At 35.7% G+C, this 15,808-nt stretch overlaps 1 protein-coding gene across 7 annotated transcripts in view; it reads left to right on the forward strand.

The window, feature by feature from the left end:
- Nucleotides 1-15,808, forward strand: part of LOC110998329 (teneurin-m) — a 198,803-nt gene that overhangs the window by 174,324 nt on the left and 8,671 nt on the right. For 4 of the 7 annotated variants that reach the window (XM_045631843.1, XM_022266898.2, XM_022266901.2 and 1 more), the window contains 11 exons: nucleotides 4,978-5,154; nucleotides 5,342-5,638; nucleotides 5,718-7,325; nucleotides 7,570-7,847; nucleotides 8,390-8,606; nucleotides 8,723-9,127; nucleotides 10,391-10,726; nucleotides 11,604-11,811; nucleotides 12,525-12,551; nucleotides 13,374-13,590; nucleotides 15,197-15,373. In XM_045631843.1, the coding sequence (XP_045487799.1) occupies nucleotides 4,978-5,154; nucleotides 5,342-5,638; nucleotides 5,718-7,325; nucleotides 7,570-7,847; nucleotides 8,390-8,606; nucleotides 8,723-9,127; nucleotides 10,391-10,726; nucleotides 11,604-11,811; nucleotides 12,525-12,551; nucleotides 13,374-13,590; nucleotides 15,197-15,373 (3,947 nt within the window). The remainder of the gene's footprint in view (nucleotides 1-4,977; nucleotides 5,155-5,341; nucleotides 5,639-5,717; nucleotides 7,326-7,569; nucleotides 7,848-8,389; nucleotides 8,607-8,722; nucleotides 9,128-10,390; nucleotides 10,727-11,603; nucleotides 11,812-12,524; nucleotides 12,552-13,373; nucleotides 13,591-15,196; nucleotides 15,374-15,808) is intronic. The other 3 variants (XM_022266903.2, XM_022266904.2, XM_022266899.2) reach the window with 3 other exon arrangements.

A 15,808-nucleotide genomic window follows, 5' to 3' on the forward strand; every position in this document is an offset into this window, starting at 1 on the left:
CGTCGGCAAGTATGCAAATTTAGGCTATCGCTGTTTACCTAGACAGTTTATTACCATAATAAACCATAAAAACCTAGGGTTCAGTGCAAGGTGCGTCCAGAGAATCTTAAATCACTATAAATTAATGCAACGTTGCCGTGACGTCTTGGAATCGTGTCCTTATCGTTAGCGGAAGTAACCGGGCCCCATTTAAAAATAAACTCTAACAGCTTGATCAAAAAGACGAACCTCCCTTATATTACCCTAAGCTTAATGCAGAGCACAAACGGAATTCAACTCTATATTTACACACATATAGTGCAAACTGATTTGTCATGGAAATCTAAAGGCAAGTCTGCATGAATTTCCCGTAGTATTTCCCGCAATCTTGATGAGATTATGCCACGTGCTACTACGCGCTTCATCGATTTTTTATTATGAAAATATATCCGCTGTTCGTGTTAAAATTCTACGGATTTGCGAACGCAAAACGCCGATATTTAAAACTGCCCTAAGCCAACACTGTTATGTCGACATAAATAATGCCGAGTGTCCTTTAACGAAGGAGACGTTGATGTTAGTCCTAATAAAGAGCTTGCAGAGGAAAATGGACTTAAGCTCTCGGTGTTTGAGTTGATAATGTGCATTTCAGCGTTAAGGCTTGCGTTTAGCGGTTGTGGTAGTGATATGGGTGGACTTCCTTTGTCTGGTAATCTTATCAGCCGCCAAGCGGTTGCTACTTGACATGATACATCGCCTACAGTATAGATTTACATGCGTCTCTACAAAGTTTACTTACGATAAACTGTTTTACTACGAACTTCGCTAAATAGCTAATGTCAGAGTTCAATATGTTCTGCATTTTAGTTATTTAACCAATATATTTTTTATTTCAAGAATATAGTTTTACACATACAAAAGTACAACTGTATAGCCATAGAGTGTAGTATGTTGGGAATTTTTTTAAACAAATTTTCGGTAAGAAATGTCTTGAAGTTTTTTGCAAGTCGGATTGACGTCCGTATGATGTCCAATTGAGGTTTTAATTACAATTTTTATTACGAAAATATTTTAAAATAATTGACAGGACTATATTTTCGTCAATTGATAACGTTAATATTTAAAAGACCACTTACCAAGAATCGATTACATTTGGTATATTCAGCTGGGTTCAATGCCGTTTGTAGAACTACGCTGCGATTATTCTTTTCACAGTTTTCCCCTTCCACGTTTTGAGACAATGGGTTATATATACTAGAAAATAATAAGAACCAGTGGTTACAACGCAAATAACTCTTTTTCTCTAAATAAAACAAAAGACGAGCTTTTGAGGATTCAGTTCTTAACATTTTCTTTTACTTTATTTGAAATTTATTTATTTTTAGAATGAAGTACGTTGATCTTTGGCGTTGAAATGCGTCAGCGAAGGTATACACAACAATGTATGTACAATAGTAATTTTATTTAAGAATATCGACTCCTTAATTTTGAAAATAATTTTTATACTACTTTCGATGACATCCGGCGACCTTACGGAAATTATTTCTTGACTCTCGTCGAGATAAAACGATTCTCAACGTAATCTGCGTTGATAAATTCATTTTGATGTTGTACAACTCAGCTAAATATGTACAGATATCTAAAATATATAAGATTCGACTTAGTATACTTAATCAAGAAAAGAGCGTACCAATACTTAAAAGGCCGGCAACGCACTCGCGAGGCCTCTGGCACTGAGAGTGTCCATGGGCGGCGGTATCTCTTAACATCAGGTGAGCCTCCTGCCCGCTTGCCCCCTGTTCTATAAAAAAAAATTGTATTTACAAATATATAAGTGAGTGCAATGGATGCGATGTTTTCCTGCTTAAAGATATGTTTTTCTTAAATTTTCAAATTCATTGACGCTGAATCCAATGCAAAATGCCTTCACATGCCCTTGTCCAACAAAATTAATAGGTCAAATGATGTCACAGAACTTCCAGATTGATAGCAGCCATCATTTACTTTCAACACCTCTGAAAAGTTCCCGATAATAATAGATTTGTTCCCGACTCGATTGTTTCACGATGAATGAGAACTAATTAAAACGAAGTCAAGGCAGAGCAACTTTCTGATTGTTCCCAACTAAATCGCAGCGTCTCTCTCATATAAATATTGCACGCTCGGGCAAACTTTGATGCTAAATTTAAAATAGAAATTGGGAAGCTGTCGTACACTGCGGCATCAGAGATGTTTCGTTAGTATCGCGTTTAATTTACTTGTTTTAATCAATTAACATGTGTTGTACACCTCAGCTTTCTGTAGCTGATTCATGAGGATTTGTTAATCTTATAGCAAGTAAGTGATCATTCTACTGTGCCTGATACACGCCCGCCACTTTTTAGGTCTAAGGCAAGGCGTTTTCTCATGATGTTTTCTTTCACCGTTGAGTGAATGTTTTTTTTTATAGAACAGGGGGCAAATAAGCAGGATGCCCATCTGATGTTAAGTGATACCATCCGCCCATGGACACTCTCAATTCCAGAGAGCTCCCGAATGCGTTGCCGGCCTTTTAAGTCTTTAAATGCGTAAACAGAATGAAAGTCCGTTGGTGCACAGCTGGGGCTCGAAGCTATGACCTCAGGAATAAGAGTCGCACGCGGAAGCTATAAGCCAACACTGCTCCATATACACTAAAAAACTATATCGATAAATGGAAAGTAAGACTAACTTGGAGAGCATATGTTTAGATTTCTCTGGTTATAAAGAGTTTCCTTCAAACCTATGCGTTCCATGTGAATGAATTATACAATCGATTATCAAGTTACTAGCAGGCGCCGCAAAATGTGAAGTCAGATAGAGCATACAGAAGCCACGGCATCGTATCGATTAAAGGGTTCAATTCTAAATTGCTGTTTCACAAACGAGCTTAAGATTGCCGGCACGTGTCGTGAGATTGCCTAAATGTATCCAGTTTCCATCGCTATGTCTCATACATCAACGTCCGCTGTTATGAAACAACTTGAAAGAGATATATGCTTGACAGGTTAACTGAGTCTGAATATATTTTACTGTTCGGCCTAACGACCTAAATATAGCCGAGACTCTAATGTGCAAGCGAGCACTTAACTTGATTGTGTTCTGCATCATATCGTACGGATTTCTCGCGGTAAATGAGCTGCCATTGTCTTCGCTTACGATTAATTACGCCACTAACTTGATATGTTTTCCTTGAAGAGTTTATTTTTAACTACAAACATGTTAACATTTTTCTAGCTTCAATGTTTTCCCTTCGATAAGAAATCACGTTCGATCTGAATGAGCTCCGCAAATGAGCCGAAACACACCCCCTTTATCTTCCAATAAGTAAGCAGGTTTAGCGTTTCCGTACAGGAAAAGGTTACGCGCCAACGTATAGCAGATGGCTGGAAAAATATAAAAGCGAACGATCCGTAATACAGATAGTGTTCACTTTTATGAATACCCCTTAGTAAATGAACGGTATAATAGAAGTCTGGCGAAATAAACTATTTGTATGTAAACGAAAAAAATGTGGGTAGGCAATTCTAAAATCAAAAAGGCTCGCTCGACCGACAAATCCCAATGCGACATTCTAAATCGTGTTCCCTTTAAAGTTGAGGCGATTCGGTTAACGAGTGTCGAATTCCCGTGCTCCTGGGCCCTCTAAAGAAACGAAGTGTCCCCGGGAGCCGAGAGGTGGCTCGGTAATTACCCACCATTACAGACAAAAGACACGATTCGTCCGATTACCATAATTCCCGTTCCCCAAGACGATATATAAATGAGCCGCATTTTGTACTAGAACGTCGGCTGACATGTGTATTAATGGCTATACTTGTCCTCCTAAATTAGGTTAGGGAGGTGATTTAGTTTTTCATTGGCCACTGGGTGGGATGAATACTTAGTTACTATTACAGTTTGAACTCCAAAGGGCTTTAAGATAGATTGCCTCTCTCGATCTGGGCTTTGGATACTTATTGTATATTAACAAGTTCGTACCGTCCATGAATCTTTGTTGAATAGAATGTTAATATGGAAGCCGTATACAGCTCGTGTAATAAAAGGAGAATATTTTCTTTGGGTTCTGAGTAAATTCATTACTCTCTAATTACAACGTACCGAGCGGCTCAAAAGGGTCGGGCTTCAAAGGACTGTCGCATTGTAGCTTTCTTTTCGCGTCGCGGGAAACGATCGCTGAAAAAAAAACACAAAAACCCTTTTAAAATTAATTGAGTTTTCTTACAGCTACATCGGCCGCTACAATCAATTAATTAACGCTCGAAGGAATCTTTAAAATTTGTCGAGGATCAAAAGTTGTACGGGGGTCGTAGGGAGGGGCAGATAATGCTTCGATTTTCCATTAACTTATATTAGCGATGGGAAGGCCGCGCCTCGCTCCAGATACCTCCCGATCTAATATATCTCCTTTATTAACTAACTGCCGAAACACGCGATCTTTGATCCATTTCGGAGACCTAAACGTTATTTGTTTACGGCCGATCGCAAGAATTCGACCCTAATTGAATTATGACATGCTAATTTTGCGGTCAAAACCAATTTGGACCAGCCTTGTCCAATAATGTATAATTAATTAACAGGACATTGTCAATTATTGGCCTACTGTGCAACGGCATATAATTAAATCTAGTTTTATTACAAATTTCTAGCTAAATCATAATATGAATCATATTTCTACAAACATTGGTGTTGTTAATTATATTTATTTATTTCTTCATTAAACTACATGTTGTAAGCCAAAGCTAAGTTAAAAAAGAATATAATTAAATATATAATATTAAATAAATAATGTAAACTGCCAACATATAAATATGTCGACAGTGACGGAGACAGTATTATGTAACTAACGGAGATCTGTGCAACAGACTCTTCTGGCTTTGGTATCTATTTTTAATTAAGAAAAGATTATTTCAATGCAAGAGATGTAAGATATAGTATAGGTGCTTACTTATATTTACAATATCATTTTATTGTCACCAGGTTGTCTTCTAGAAGGGTCTCGGCCCCCTCCCGATGTGCCGCCCCGCAATCCGACAATGTCCCGTCTGAACGGGAGGATCACCGGAAACCCCGCGGACCTTGGTGACTTCGAGCCATCGTGTCTCGTGCGAACTCCTTCTGGAAACTTTTACGTGCCTTCGGGTGAACTTAATACCTGTCCGTATCTCTTAGATATATAATTCATTATCCTTTGAGTTCGTTTCATTGTTGGCATTTAATATTGAAATGAATTAACCTTATATAATATATTATTATCAGATTTACATAATAATCACAAAACGTTTGTAATTGTTAATGTGAATCAAATCAGAGCGATATATTAATGAAGCTCAATTTTTCTCAGGGGATATTCAAAAGAATCCGTCTATGGACTACAAATCGAATTCTTCGTGTAGTAGTCCAGGAAAACAAGAAAAAGGAACGTTAGAAAGAATGGACAGGAGCGACAGGCATCCAGCCTTTGGCGCGCCTGTGCCCGTGCTTCCAGTCAGGAACAACTTGAGGGCGACCCATTTCCCCCCAGCCGCTTCGAGGTTTCATTTTAGAAAAGGCCTGTCCTCCAGATGTTCTTGGAAATGTACTGCAATAGTGTTTATAGTATTATTCGTTCTACTATTGTCTATCGCTTCTTATATGTCAGGTTAGTAATCCTATAAATTAATTTAAAATATAGTACATTGTATGACTTGATGTTTAATAATGATACGTATCTGTTACAGCCTCTTACTTTACGGACAATTGGTCATATGAGAATTCGAAGCCTTGTTCGGTTATAGTTGGAGATGTAGATAAATTTCAAGCGTCGAAAGCCACGACGCTTGAATCAAGTAATAAATCATTGCCGCGACAGCACCAGAGTTCAACGTCATCTACCTCAGGTAAAGAAGGCGGCCTTTCGCGCGCTCGTAGAAGTGTAGACGAGCATGCTTCTTTATCTTCTGTTTCTGCTACGGATTCTTCCACTGTAGATATGATGCATGAACTAATCACTTCTTCCGCAATGACCACTGGTAGCTTAGTGCATGGTGTGTCATCAGAAGTAAGTACGGAATCTCAAGACGTCGCTTTTAATGCTTCTGTATTTAGTACTACGGGCGATCTGGGGCTCAATGTTAATGTAACTAATACAACGACGCTTAATGTAATAAAACCTGAAATCACAAGCACAACTAAGAATATACTATCTAAAATTGTCACTAACAAGTCAGAGAATATGGTACAACCACCTGAAGCTAAAAAACTTGACAAAGAAGAAATAGCTTACTATCCAGAAGAGATGCAAAGTGATGCATACCCCTCAATCTACTCATACGGTGTTCAAAAGCTTCAATACCTTAAATTACTAACAAGATTGAATGAAGTCAACGAAGAATTGCACATCTTCTCAAACGATACTGAAGAATTACATGAAAAACCTGAAAAGTATCACTACGACAATAATGCACCACAAATGACGACACTTTCACCAGAACTTACAAATAAACCTACCACAGCTAACTCCCCTTTGTTAACTAGCAAAAAAAGTGTGACCGACTCTAATGTTTTTACAACTCATAGTGATAGAATACCGCCTAATTCAGATGAGTTATTAACAGTTACTACTCAGAGCACAACTTCTACTAGTGTGAATAATACAAAAGCTTCCTCAACTACCTCGAGCACAGAAAACTCCACAGCAAATGATGCTGAACCTATAACTTCAGATACATCTGTTAATACAAAGCATGTTTTGATTAATTTAACCATATCCTCTGATGATGCAGACCATTCATACAAACCTCTATATTCCTTAACGTTCACAGTCCCAACAGTTGGTGACACAAGTGAAATTCCTACAGTCAAAATTACACCAATGGACTTAGAACCTACAGCACCAACTAATTTCAACAAGCCAGTGATAATTGAGAACCCAAAAACAGCGACTAAACCTGAAGATTGGGGAGGAAGTTGCGAGTGTTCTTGTCCAATATGTGAAAGTAGCTCATCTGCAGAAGACTTTTATGATGAGGGATTGGACAAGACAACGCCCACTATTAGAGATCAAACAGATTTTTCTACCGATTATCAGAAAAAAGATTATGTCACTACAGAGACGTCACAAAAGCCAATAGAAACCCAATACACAACAGATATAGATTATTCAACTGAAAATATAACCACAAATATAACGACAGAACCTACAACAGGCGAAGTGCTCACGACAGAAGACATTATAAATACAAATAGTGACGAAATTATAACAGAATACGACACTTTTTCAACCACTGAAGTGCCTCTTTCATGCGTCTGTCCAAAGGTTAAGCCACCACCAATCTTAGTATTGGAAGGTGAGGTATTAAAATTGCGTCCTTCTGATAACTAAACTAACATTCATTGAAACCATCTACGGGGTGACGATCTAATGAACTAAATCGCATGATAACAGCCGTAATAGCATAGGAATTTTTACTTTTTGCATGAATCTTTTTTCTATCGAAAGCATCGGGTATAATTCATTCAAATTTCATCACATTGCATGGTTTTGCATTCAAGCGCCCTCGAACCGATAATAAATTTATATTCACGTTATAGGTGCGCGAACGTTCCCAATGCAGACCTTCCCTCCTGACGGAACGACATTCAAACAAATTACTTTAGGTGAAAAATTATCAAAAGAAATCCCTCCATATAGCTACTGGAATATGCAGTTCTATCAGTCGGAAGCCTCTTATGTGAAATTCGACTACATGATACCGAGGGGAGCGTCGATAGGTGTGTACGCGAGGCGAAACGCTCTACCGACACATACACAGTATCACTTTTTGGAAGTTCTAAGCGGATTTAAGGCTAGAACTACGAGAGCATCACACGTAAGTACTATCTGTAATCTAACACTTCAACTTTGAATTGAAATTCAATTCGAACACAGCTCTGGCTTTAAACTCTTGTCTGGTATATTCACTCCGTTGTTTTTATGCAAGAAAATTGGTTACTTTGGTTATTTATACATAAGTTTATAAAAACAAATCATTTGTGCCTTTTTAGGTCTGGCCTTAGATTTCTAAATCTGTTCCATGAATATTTGTCAGTCTTATATGCAAGTAGATGATCAGCCTCTGCTTGACACATGCCGTCAACTTTTTGGGTCTAAGGCAAGGCGATTTCCTCACGATGTTTTCTTTTATCCTCCGAGGGAATGTTAAATGCGCACATTGAAAGTCCATTTGTGCACAGCTGGATCGAAGTTACGACCTCTGGGATGAGAAGGGCATGCTAAAGTCACTAAGCCGACATCACATCAGCTTATACCACTTAATTAATCACCACTCATATAATTTAATGCTGAAACTCTGGAACTCTAAATTGCTATAATATTACTTTCATAAAATAATGATTTGTTAATATTTTTCAGCCATCGATAAGAAAAGAAGTCACACATTACATGGAACAAGGACATTGGTTTCTCTCTCTTTACAACGACGATGGAGATCCACAAGAGATTTCGTTTATCGCCGTGTTAGCTGACTATCTTACTCACAGCTGTCCAAATGGCTGCTCAGGAAAGGGTGAATGCCTGATGGGACATTGCCAATGTCAGCCTGGCTTTGGTGGGGATGATTGTAGCGAGAGTAAGTATTCCACAGAGCATGCAATCAACATACTCTTATCAAAGTTTAATCAAAAACGTAACATGATCTTTTATCGTTTTGATCGATTTTAAAGACTACATAATATTACTTTCCAGGTGTCTGCCCTGTTTTGTGTAGTCAACGAGGTGAATACATCAATGGAGAGTGTCAATGCAACCCCGGATGGAAGGGCAAGGAGTGTTCCCTACGACATGATGAGTGCGAGGTCCCTGACTGCAACGGTCATGGACATTGTGTCAATGGAAAATGCTCATGTGTTAGAGGGTACAAGGGGAAATTCTGTGCGGAAGTGGACTGCCCTCATCCTACTTGCTCCGGCCACGGATTCTGTATTGAAGGGTCTTGTGTCTGCAAAAAAGGATGGAAGGGTTTGGATTGCGCTACAATGGACAAAGATGCGCTGCAGTGCCTTCCTGATTGTTCGGGGCATGGGACGTTTGATGTGGACACACAAACTTGCTCCTGCCACGCTAGATGGTCGGGAGACGACTGTTCCAAAGGTAATTTATCTTCACCACAAAAATTCTTACCTATGTATCAATTACAGTGCCAAGAAATGTTTTGTTTAATGGTTTAATCATCAAGTAATTTTCGTCATACGAAAACTATGTCCAAAATTTCACATTCGTAATTCTTAGAAGCAACCAAAGTGACAAATATTCAAACGCAAACTCACAATAACTTTGTTCATTTAGGTAACAAAGTACATATATGAACGTCAACAGAAAATATTGAATTTAAATTTAATTTAACAAGTTCACAAGTCAATGGTGTAGAGCGGTCAAAAATAACTGACAAGAAACTCTACGCCACTCTTTTTAATTTTAAATGGCTTGCAAGGCAGAGTAGCCAAAAATATTTGAACTGGATAACGATAATTTAAATAATCATCAAACTTATAAAAAGCTTTATTCGATCTGCAATCTGGACCTTTCAAATCTGCAACATCCTCTATCTAACATTAGTAGCGGCTAATAATAATTTATTAACATGCTAATAGTAACCTAAATCCTTCACGATCATGACTGCTAATCTAATGGCTGCAGCGATACGATTAATACGTAATACTGCAATTATAGCCGGTATTAGATGAATTGCTGTTTGTAATATATTAACGATAACTAAGACTAATACTATATCAATTTTCTTCAAACTACGAGTCTTACAACGTATTAGTAGTAGTAATGAATATTTAATATTTTTACCATATCATAAGTCATCATGAACTATTTGTAAAAAAACATTTTGCGAGGCTTGTCACAGAACTACAGATGTGCTTGTTTATTACAATAAATCTGTAAATTATTACAATAAATCTGAGGAACATGAATTACATGTCAAATACTTGTCGCACGTTGCTATGATGCTGTGATTTACATAAATTTGCAACAAAAAACTTTTATTGTATGTTTTTCGCCCAAGCGCTCTATGTCGACCTTTGATATTAATTGTTAAATATATGTCCATTAATTGAGGTGAGGCTTATTCAAAACACCTACGATTTGCCGGAAACTATTTAGCAGTATGTAAATTTCACTTGCTTACCACGGCCCACAATTGTGATAACACATTAGGATTTCTAAAAATGTGTATGAATTTTTGACTTGTGTGGCAGCTAACGTTAATTAGTTTTATTTTAGTTTGAAAGTGTAATTAGTTTATATTATCTCTGACCACCTACATCAAATTTTTACAAATATTTAAAGAAAGCCTAAATAAGCAAATATCAGATTTTATGTTACATTCAGTCCTTTAACTTTCAGAGGTATGCGACCTGGATTGCGGTCCTCACGGTCGATGCGTCGGCGAGTCGTGCGTATGTGACCTTGGCTGGACGGGCGAATTCTGCACCTCAAAACTCTGTGACCCTCGCTGCAGTGACCATGGACAATGCAAAAATGGCACATGTCTATGCGTTTCTGGGTGGAATGGACGGCATTGCACCTTGGAAGGCTGCCCGAGAGGCTGTGCTGGCCATGGGCAGTGCCGCGTCGCCAATGATGGCCATTGGGAGTGCAAATGTTTTGATGGATGGGATGGCCCTGACTGTACGACGCTCAAAGAACAGATATGTGACGATTCTAAGGACAATGATAAAGGTAAGGTGTTAAAAAATATAATATCTTTTCAAGTATAAATCTATTAAAATCAAATCGATAATTTTATTGATTACATTTTTTACCAAAACGTTTTAAGAAAGTAACAAAAAAAACTATATATTATGTGCCTATTTCTATCAAGATATATCAAATTATTCATATTGTATATCTTTAAAATTTCGTTGCTAAATAAATGTTCATACAATTATTTAAACTAAGCGATTTATTGATTTAAATCTATTTTAAACTTTACGAAATCTCTTTAAAACTCAGCTCTTTATAGTTTTAAAATGTTTACTTTAGAAACGAAAGTTTAATAACGAAATTACAAACTGCCCGTCACTATTTATCAGCACCGCCTGAATCCAATAAAAGTTAGTACATTGACAAGTTCTGCTCAAGTCCGTCAACTTTGGATAACTTTCGTCTCATTATTAATAAATTACTAAAGCAATTGTTATTATAATTGTGTTTATTGTTGTTAGCCGAATGAAGTTGTAATTGAATAATTATTTAATAGTTGAGTATGTTTTATTGTTAATACGGCAGACATTATATAGAGTCCATCAAATATATCAATAAATACAAGTAACTTAGTATAGAGTATAAAACCTATGGTAATAGAAAAAGTAACACGCGCCAATTGCATTTTTAACAATTGTATTAGTATAAATTATAATATCTAATAATTACCAAAATATATTACTGATATCACTGTTGAAAACAGCTAAAATATTATATATTGTAATATAATATTTTCATCGTCTCTGTGGCTTAATGCCTATAGAGTTCATGGGTCATTCAAGAACAGAAGCTATTCTTAAACAATATATACTTATATATAATAATAATCCATAAATTACTTTTTATCCAATAGACGGCCTTGTCGATTGCGAAGACCCCGAATGCTGTCAGAGCGCTGTCTGCAAGGCCAGCCAACTCTGCGTCTCTTCTCCTAAACCAACAGACATTCTTCTCCGGAAGCAGCCACCAGCCATCACGGCTTCATTCTTTGAACGAATGAAATTCCTTATTGACGAAGGAAGCCTCCAGAATTATGCCAAACAGGAGACATTTAATGAGAGGTGGGATTAATGTTCGATGTTCTATGTCCTTCTTGACTAAATTGGGTTTTACTTACATTAAAATCTGTTAAAACAGTTAAATTAAAACGCCGTATTTCACTAAGTACGTAAAATCCAGTCCTTCAAAGAAAAATGTTTAAAGTCTGAATGTGTTCATGTGACTATGAACCATGTGTTTCGTAGTCAAACAAAATTGGATCGATTGATATTTAAATTGTTAAAGATATCAATCGAATCTACGTAAATGAAAACAAAAATATCTGTTACGCAATGTTGTGCCCCAGTCAATCCTAATGTTTATTTCAAAACGTGTTTACATTTTTCTTTTAATTTCTTTCAGTGTTTTCACTAACAATTCTGATAAATATATTTTTTCTCGTCTTGAGATTGACAAAGTATTTACCAATCAATCGCCATATTTCTTGGAAGTTAGTTGTCGTATTCTCACTTGGTTAAATATAACAGTTTTAGGAAGCTAGCTAAGATTTTTGATACAAACACTAACTCTTTGTAAAACTTAAAAAAAATGGACGTAATAAGCGTCTATTTTTTTCTATTACGCAACAAAACATTATTTACTTATTGTAGATTTATAGGCTATAGATTTAAAACATTAAAATATATTTATCAGTACGCACGATAATCGGGAGTAATCTTAATAAATCTAACCGTATCAAATGATATTCACATTATTATTTCTTTTTGCTGCTCAGTATGTTTTGGAATCACTTCAACACGAGGTAAGAATTTAATTGTGTGTGTAGTTAATATTGATCGATAACAGGCATTATATTTTGTGTGCATGATTTACCTGTGTCCTGTGAAATTTGTGTTTGCTTCTTATGTATAAATATGTGGATTTATACTGTAGTTTCTAGTATTATGTCTGGAACTGTATCTAGATAGAGTTATAAATATTCCCTTTGTAAAACAAATTATATTTGAAAACGATTATTAGTATTAAGATTTGAAATTTAATTAGTTTTAACTCGTATTTTAGTTTTTATTATCTATATTTGTAAAGACTATTTCAATTTTTTATTTCATTAACTTTCAAAGTATGTTTTTACGTAGTACAAAATTCTAGTAAATCGTTTCTACAAATAATATAAATTATAGATATTTTTTAGACTCCCAAAAATTCCCATAAATATTTTGTTTGTCCATATTACGTATTTAAGCTATTTTGAACATATAGGTTTAGCATAGCTATTTCTCAATCGACATAGTTCATTTAAGTGAATTAACAACGTCCGTCTTTTTCTGTTGTGTCTTAAGCATTAAATTATCTCTTTCTGTCAAATGGTAATTACATTTTGACAAAAAGAGAACAACTGTTAACTTTTGTTAACGAATGTCTGAGTCGTTTGGTATTTTATAAACAAGGAGTTCGGGCATTTCTTCTAGACTTTATAGTTATTTAATATGATCAGAAATTGTGTCGAGTTTGGTACTCTTTATAAAAGTACCCACATAATAACAAAGTAATATAACTCTTCTTTTATACCCCCTTTTGTCCCAAAGTTGCTGAACTTTTTTGACATAAAATCTTAAAATTCCAGCCGGTCTGCTGTTATCCGAGGTCGTGTTGTAACTTCCCTTGGTTCTGGATTGTTGGGAGTTCGAGTCTCAACTTCGACTCCACTTGAAGGCTTCACTTTAACTAGAGAGGATGGCTGGTTTGACCTGCTTGTGAATGGTGGAGGAGCAGTGACCTTACACTTTGGGAGAGCACCGTTTAAGAGATCCACACACGTTGTCTTCGTGCCCTGGAATGAGGTAAAAGAATAAACAGTGACGTATGTAGATTATTTTGATACTCTGGTGGAGACATAATTTATTTCTGTTTAAACACAAATACTTAACTACACAGACAAAGTAAGTAAGTTACGTTATACAACATATAAGTTATGTTAAAAACAAAACACGGCAAAGCGGAAAATAAAGAAAATACAACATTAGCAATTACCATGTTTATAAGATTTCCCTGTGGATAAAGCGATCACTATCCTTCATAACATAAGAAAAACGAACATCAGGACAATAAAAGAATAAAAAAGGGCACTTCACCTAACAAAAAACTTAAATAATTCAGTTTCTACATAAGATCCCTATCATCTAAAACAAGGCAATTAGACCTGAATATTGCGTTGAAAAAAAAAGAACTGAAAAAACATGGAGGAAATTTATACCTTAAAAGAGACCATACTAAGCAATAAAAAACATTCTAAATCTTTACACCTTCTACTTACAAAACTAAAACTCGTATTAAGAAATAATAACTCATACATTTTTTTATGTATTATACCTCTAATAATATTATACTATAAAATTATTACAGTTATTAAAAAATAAAGGCGACAAATATTCCACAAAACGTATGTAAAACTGTGAAATAGTTTCCACAAGCCACATATGAAGCTGTCACACTTTTTCCACACAACTAACACGCAAAACAACAATCAAATGGAAATTAAGTAATATTGCTCTTAATTTAAGACCGTAGTTCTACAATAATTGGTTTTGTGACTTAACTGTCAAATGCCAGTATTATTATTAGTAACACTTCGTTGCATGTACAGAAATATAACAATGGACATAATTAAATAAAAAGGATAAATACTGACGGCGTTATCACGATCGCGATCAGTATTTGATCAGATTTCAGGCAACTTTACGTACATTTTATAAATATTTTATGTTCGATTTAAGTAATAAATAATTTAAACAAACTAATTGCGTTGATAAAATTCAAACAGGTACCATTTATGAATAAATTACTGGACACATCTAAACAGATCTTCATAAATTTAAAACCATATCGATCACGTCAGCTTTCGAACATAATATCGTCACTGTCGGTCAATTGTCAATTCGCTCAAAAGCTTTAACGTCACAAACAGACACAGATACAGACATGTTAAACTTATAACAGCCTCCTTTTTACGGTGGGGTAATTTTTATTACGTTTCGTTAATTAAAACAAAAATATGTGTAAAGCAAACAGTTCATAAATTTTTACTTACTTTGAGCTATGATCAAACGGAAATTCTACTAGATGTAATAAAATAATTTTCACATAATATGTTCTTATCATGTCACACACACCCTTTAACACTCACTAACACACGCATGCGTACCCTTCCCCACTATCACACACAAATACACACACACTCACATACACAATCTCTTACAAACTTCTATTTTGTTATGTATATGACTTGCTATGGAATGGAAGCCTGGTTATCCATATCACAGGTTCTTACCTAGTTTGGAAACCAGTCTCCCAATACTGTCACTGTATTATGAATTATTATTGTTAATGTTTAAGGGAGAAAAATAAATAAATAATTATTATTATTATTAATTGCCATTGTTATCACAGGTGGTAATAATCGACGAAGTAGTTATGACGACATTGGATGAAAAGAGTGGAACGGGACCTCCCCAAGCTTGCCTTGCTCACGACTATGACGCGATGAAGCCCGTGGTATTGGCTACGTGGAAACACGGCTTCCAAGGCGCCTGTCCCGATAAGAGTGCTATTTTAGCTGAATCTCAGGTAAATTGAGAAGATCTTTCTATAGACTTTTTAAATACCTTCCTAGAAGTTTTTGGTCATTGGTTCATCAGTGGATGTGCTATTCTTTCAAGGGGAAGGTGATTTAATTTTTAAAGTAAAGGTGCATTATACCTTAGGCGTGTATTTAGATCATCAGTTTGGCACCAATTCAAATAACTCAGCTTCTTAATATGACATTATGTTAATGTTTTTATTATATGACAGAATAAAAATGAATATGAAATTTACATGCCATTTATATATGGTGGACTGTGCGGATTTTTTAATTAATCTAATTGTACAACTATCCTAGCTAATAAATGATTTCATTTTTCTAACCTCCGGGATAATATTATTTGCCACAACTAGTTAGAACAAAGGCATTTATTAATTTATCTAGCCCAAGAATTATTTAACTGATTTCACTAAACCCAT

The sequence above is a fragment of the Pieris rapae genome, chromosome 17 (assembly GCF_905147795.1).
Source record: "Pieris rapae chromosome 17, ilPieRapa1.1, whole genome shotgun sequence".
Classification (NCBI taxonomy): domain Eukaryota; kingdom Metazoa; phylum Arthropoda; class Insecta; order Lepidoptera; family Pieridae; genus Pieris; species Pieris rapae.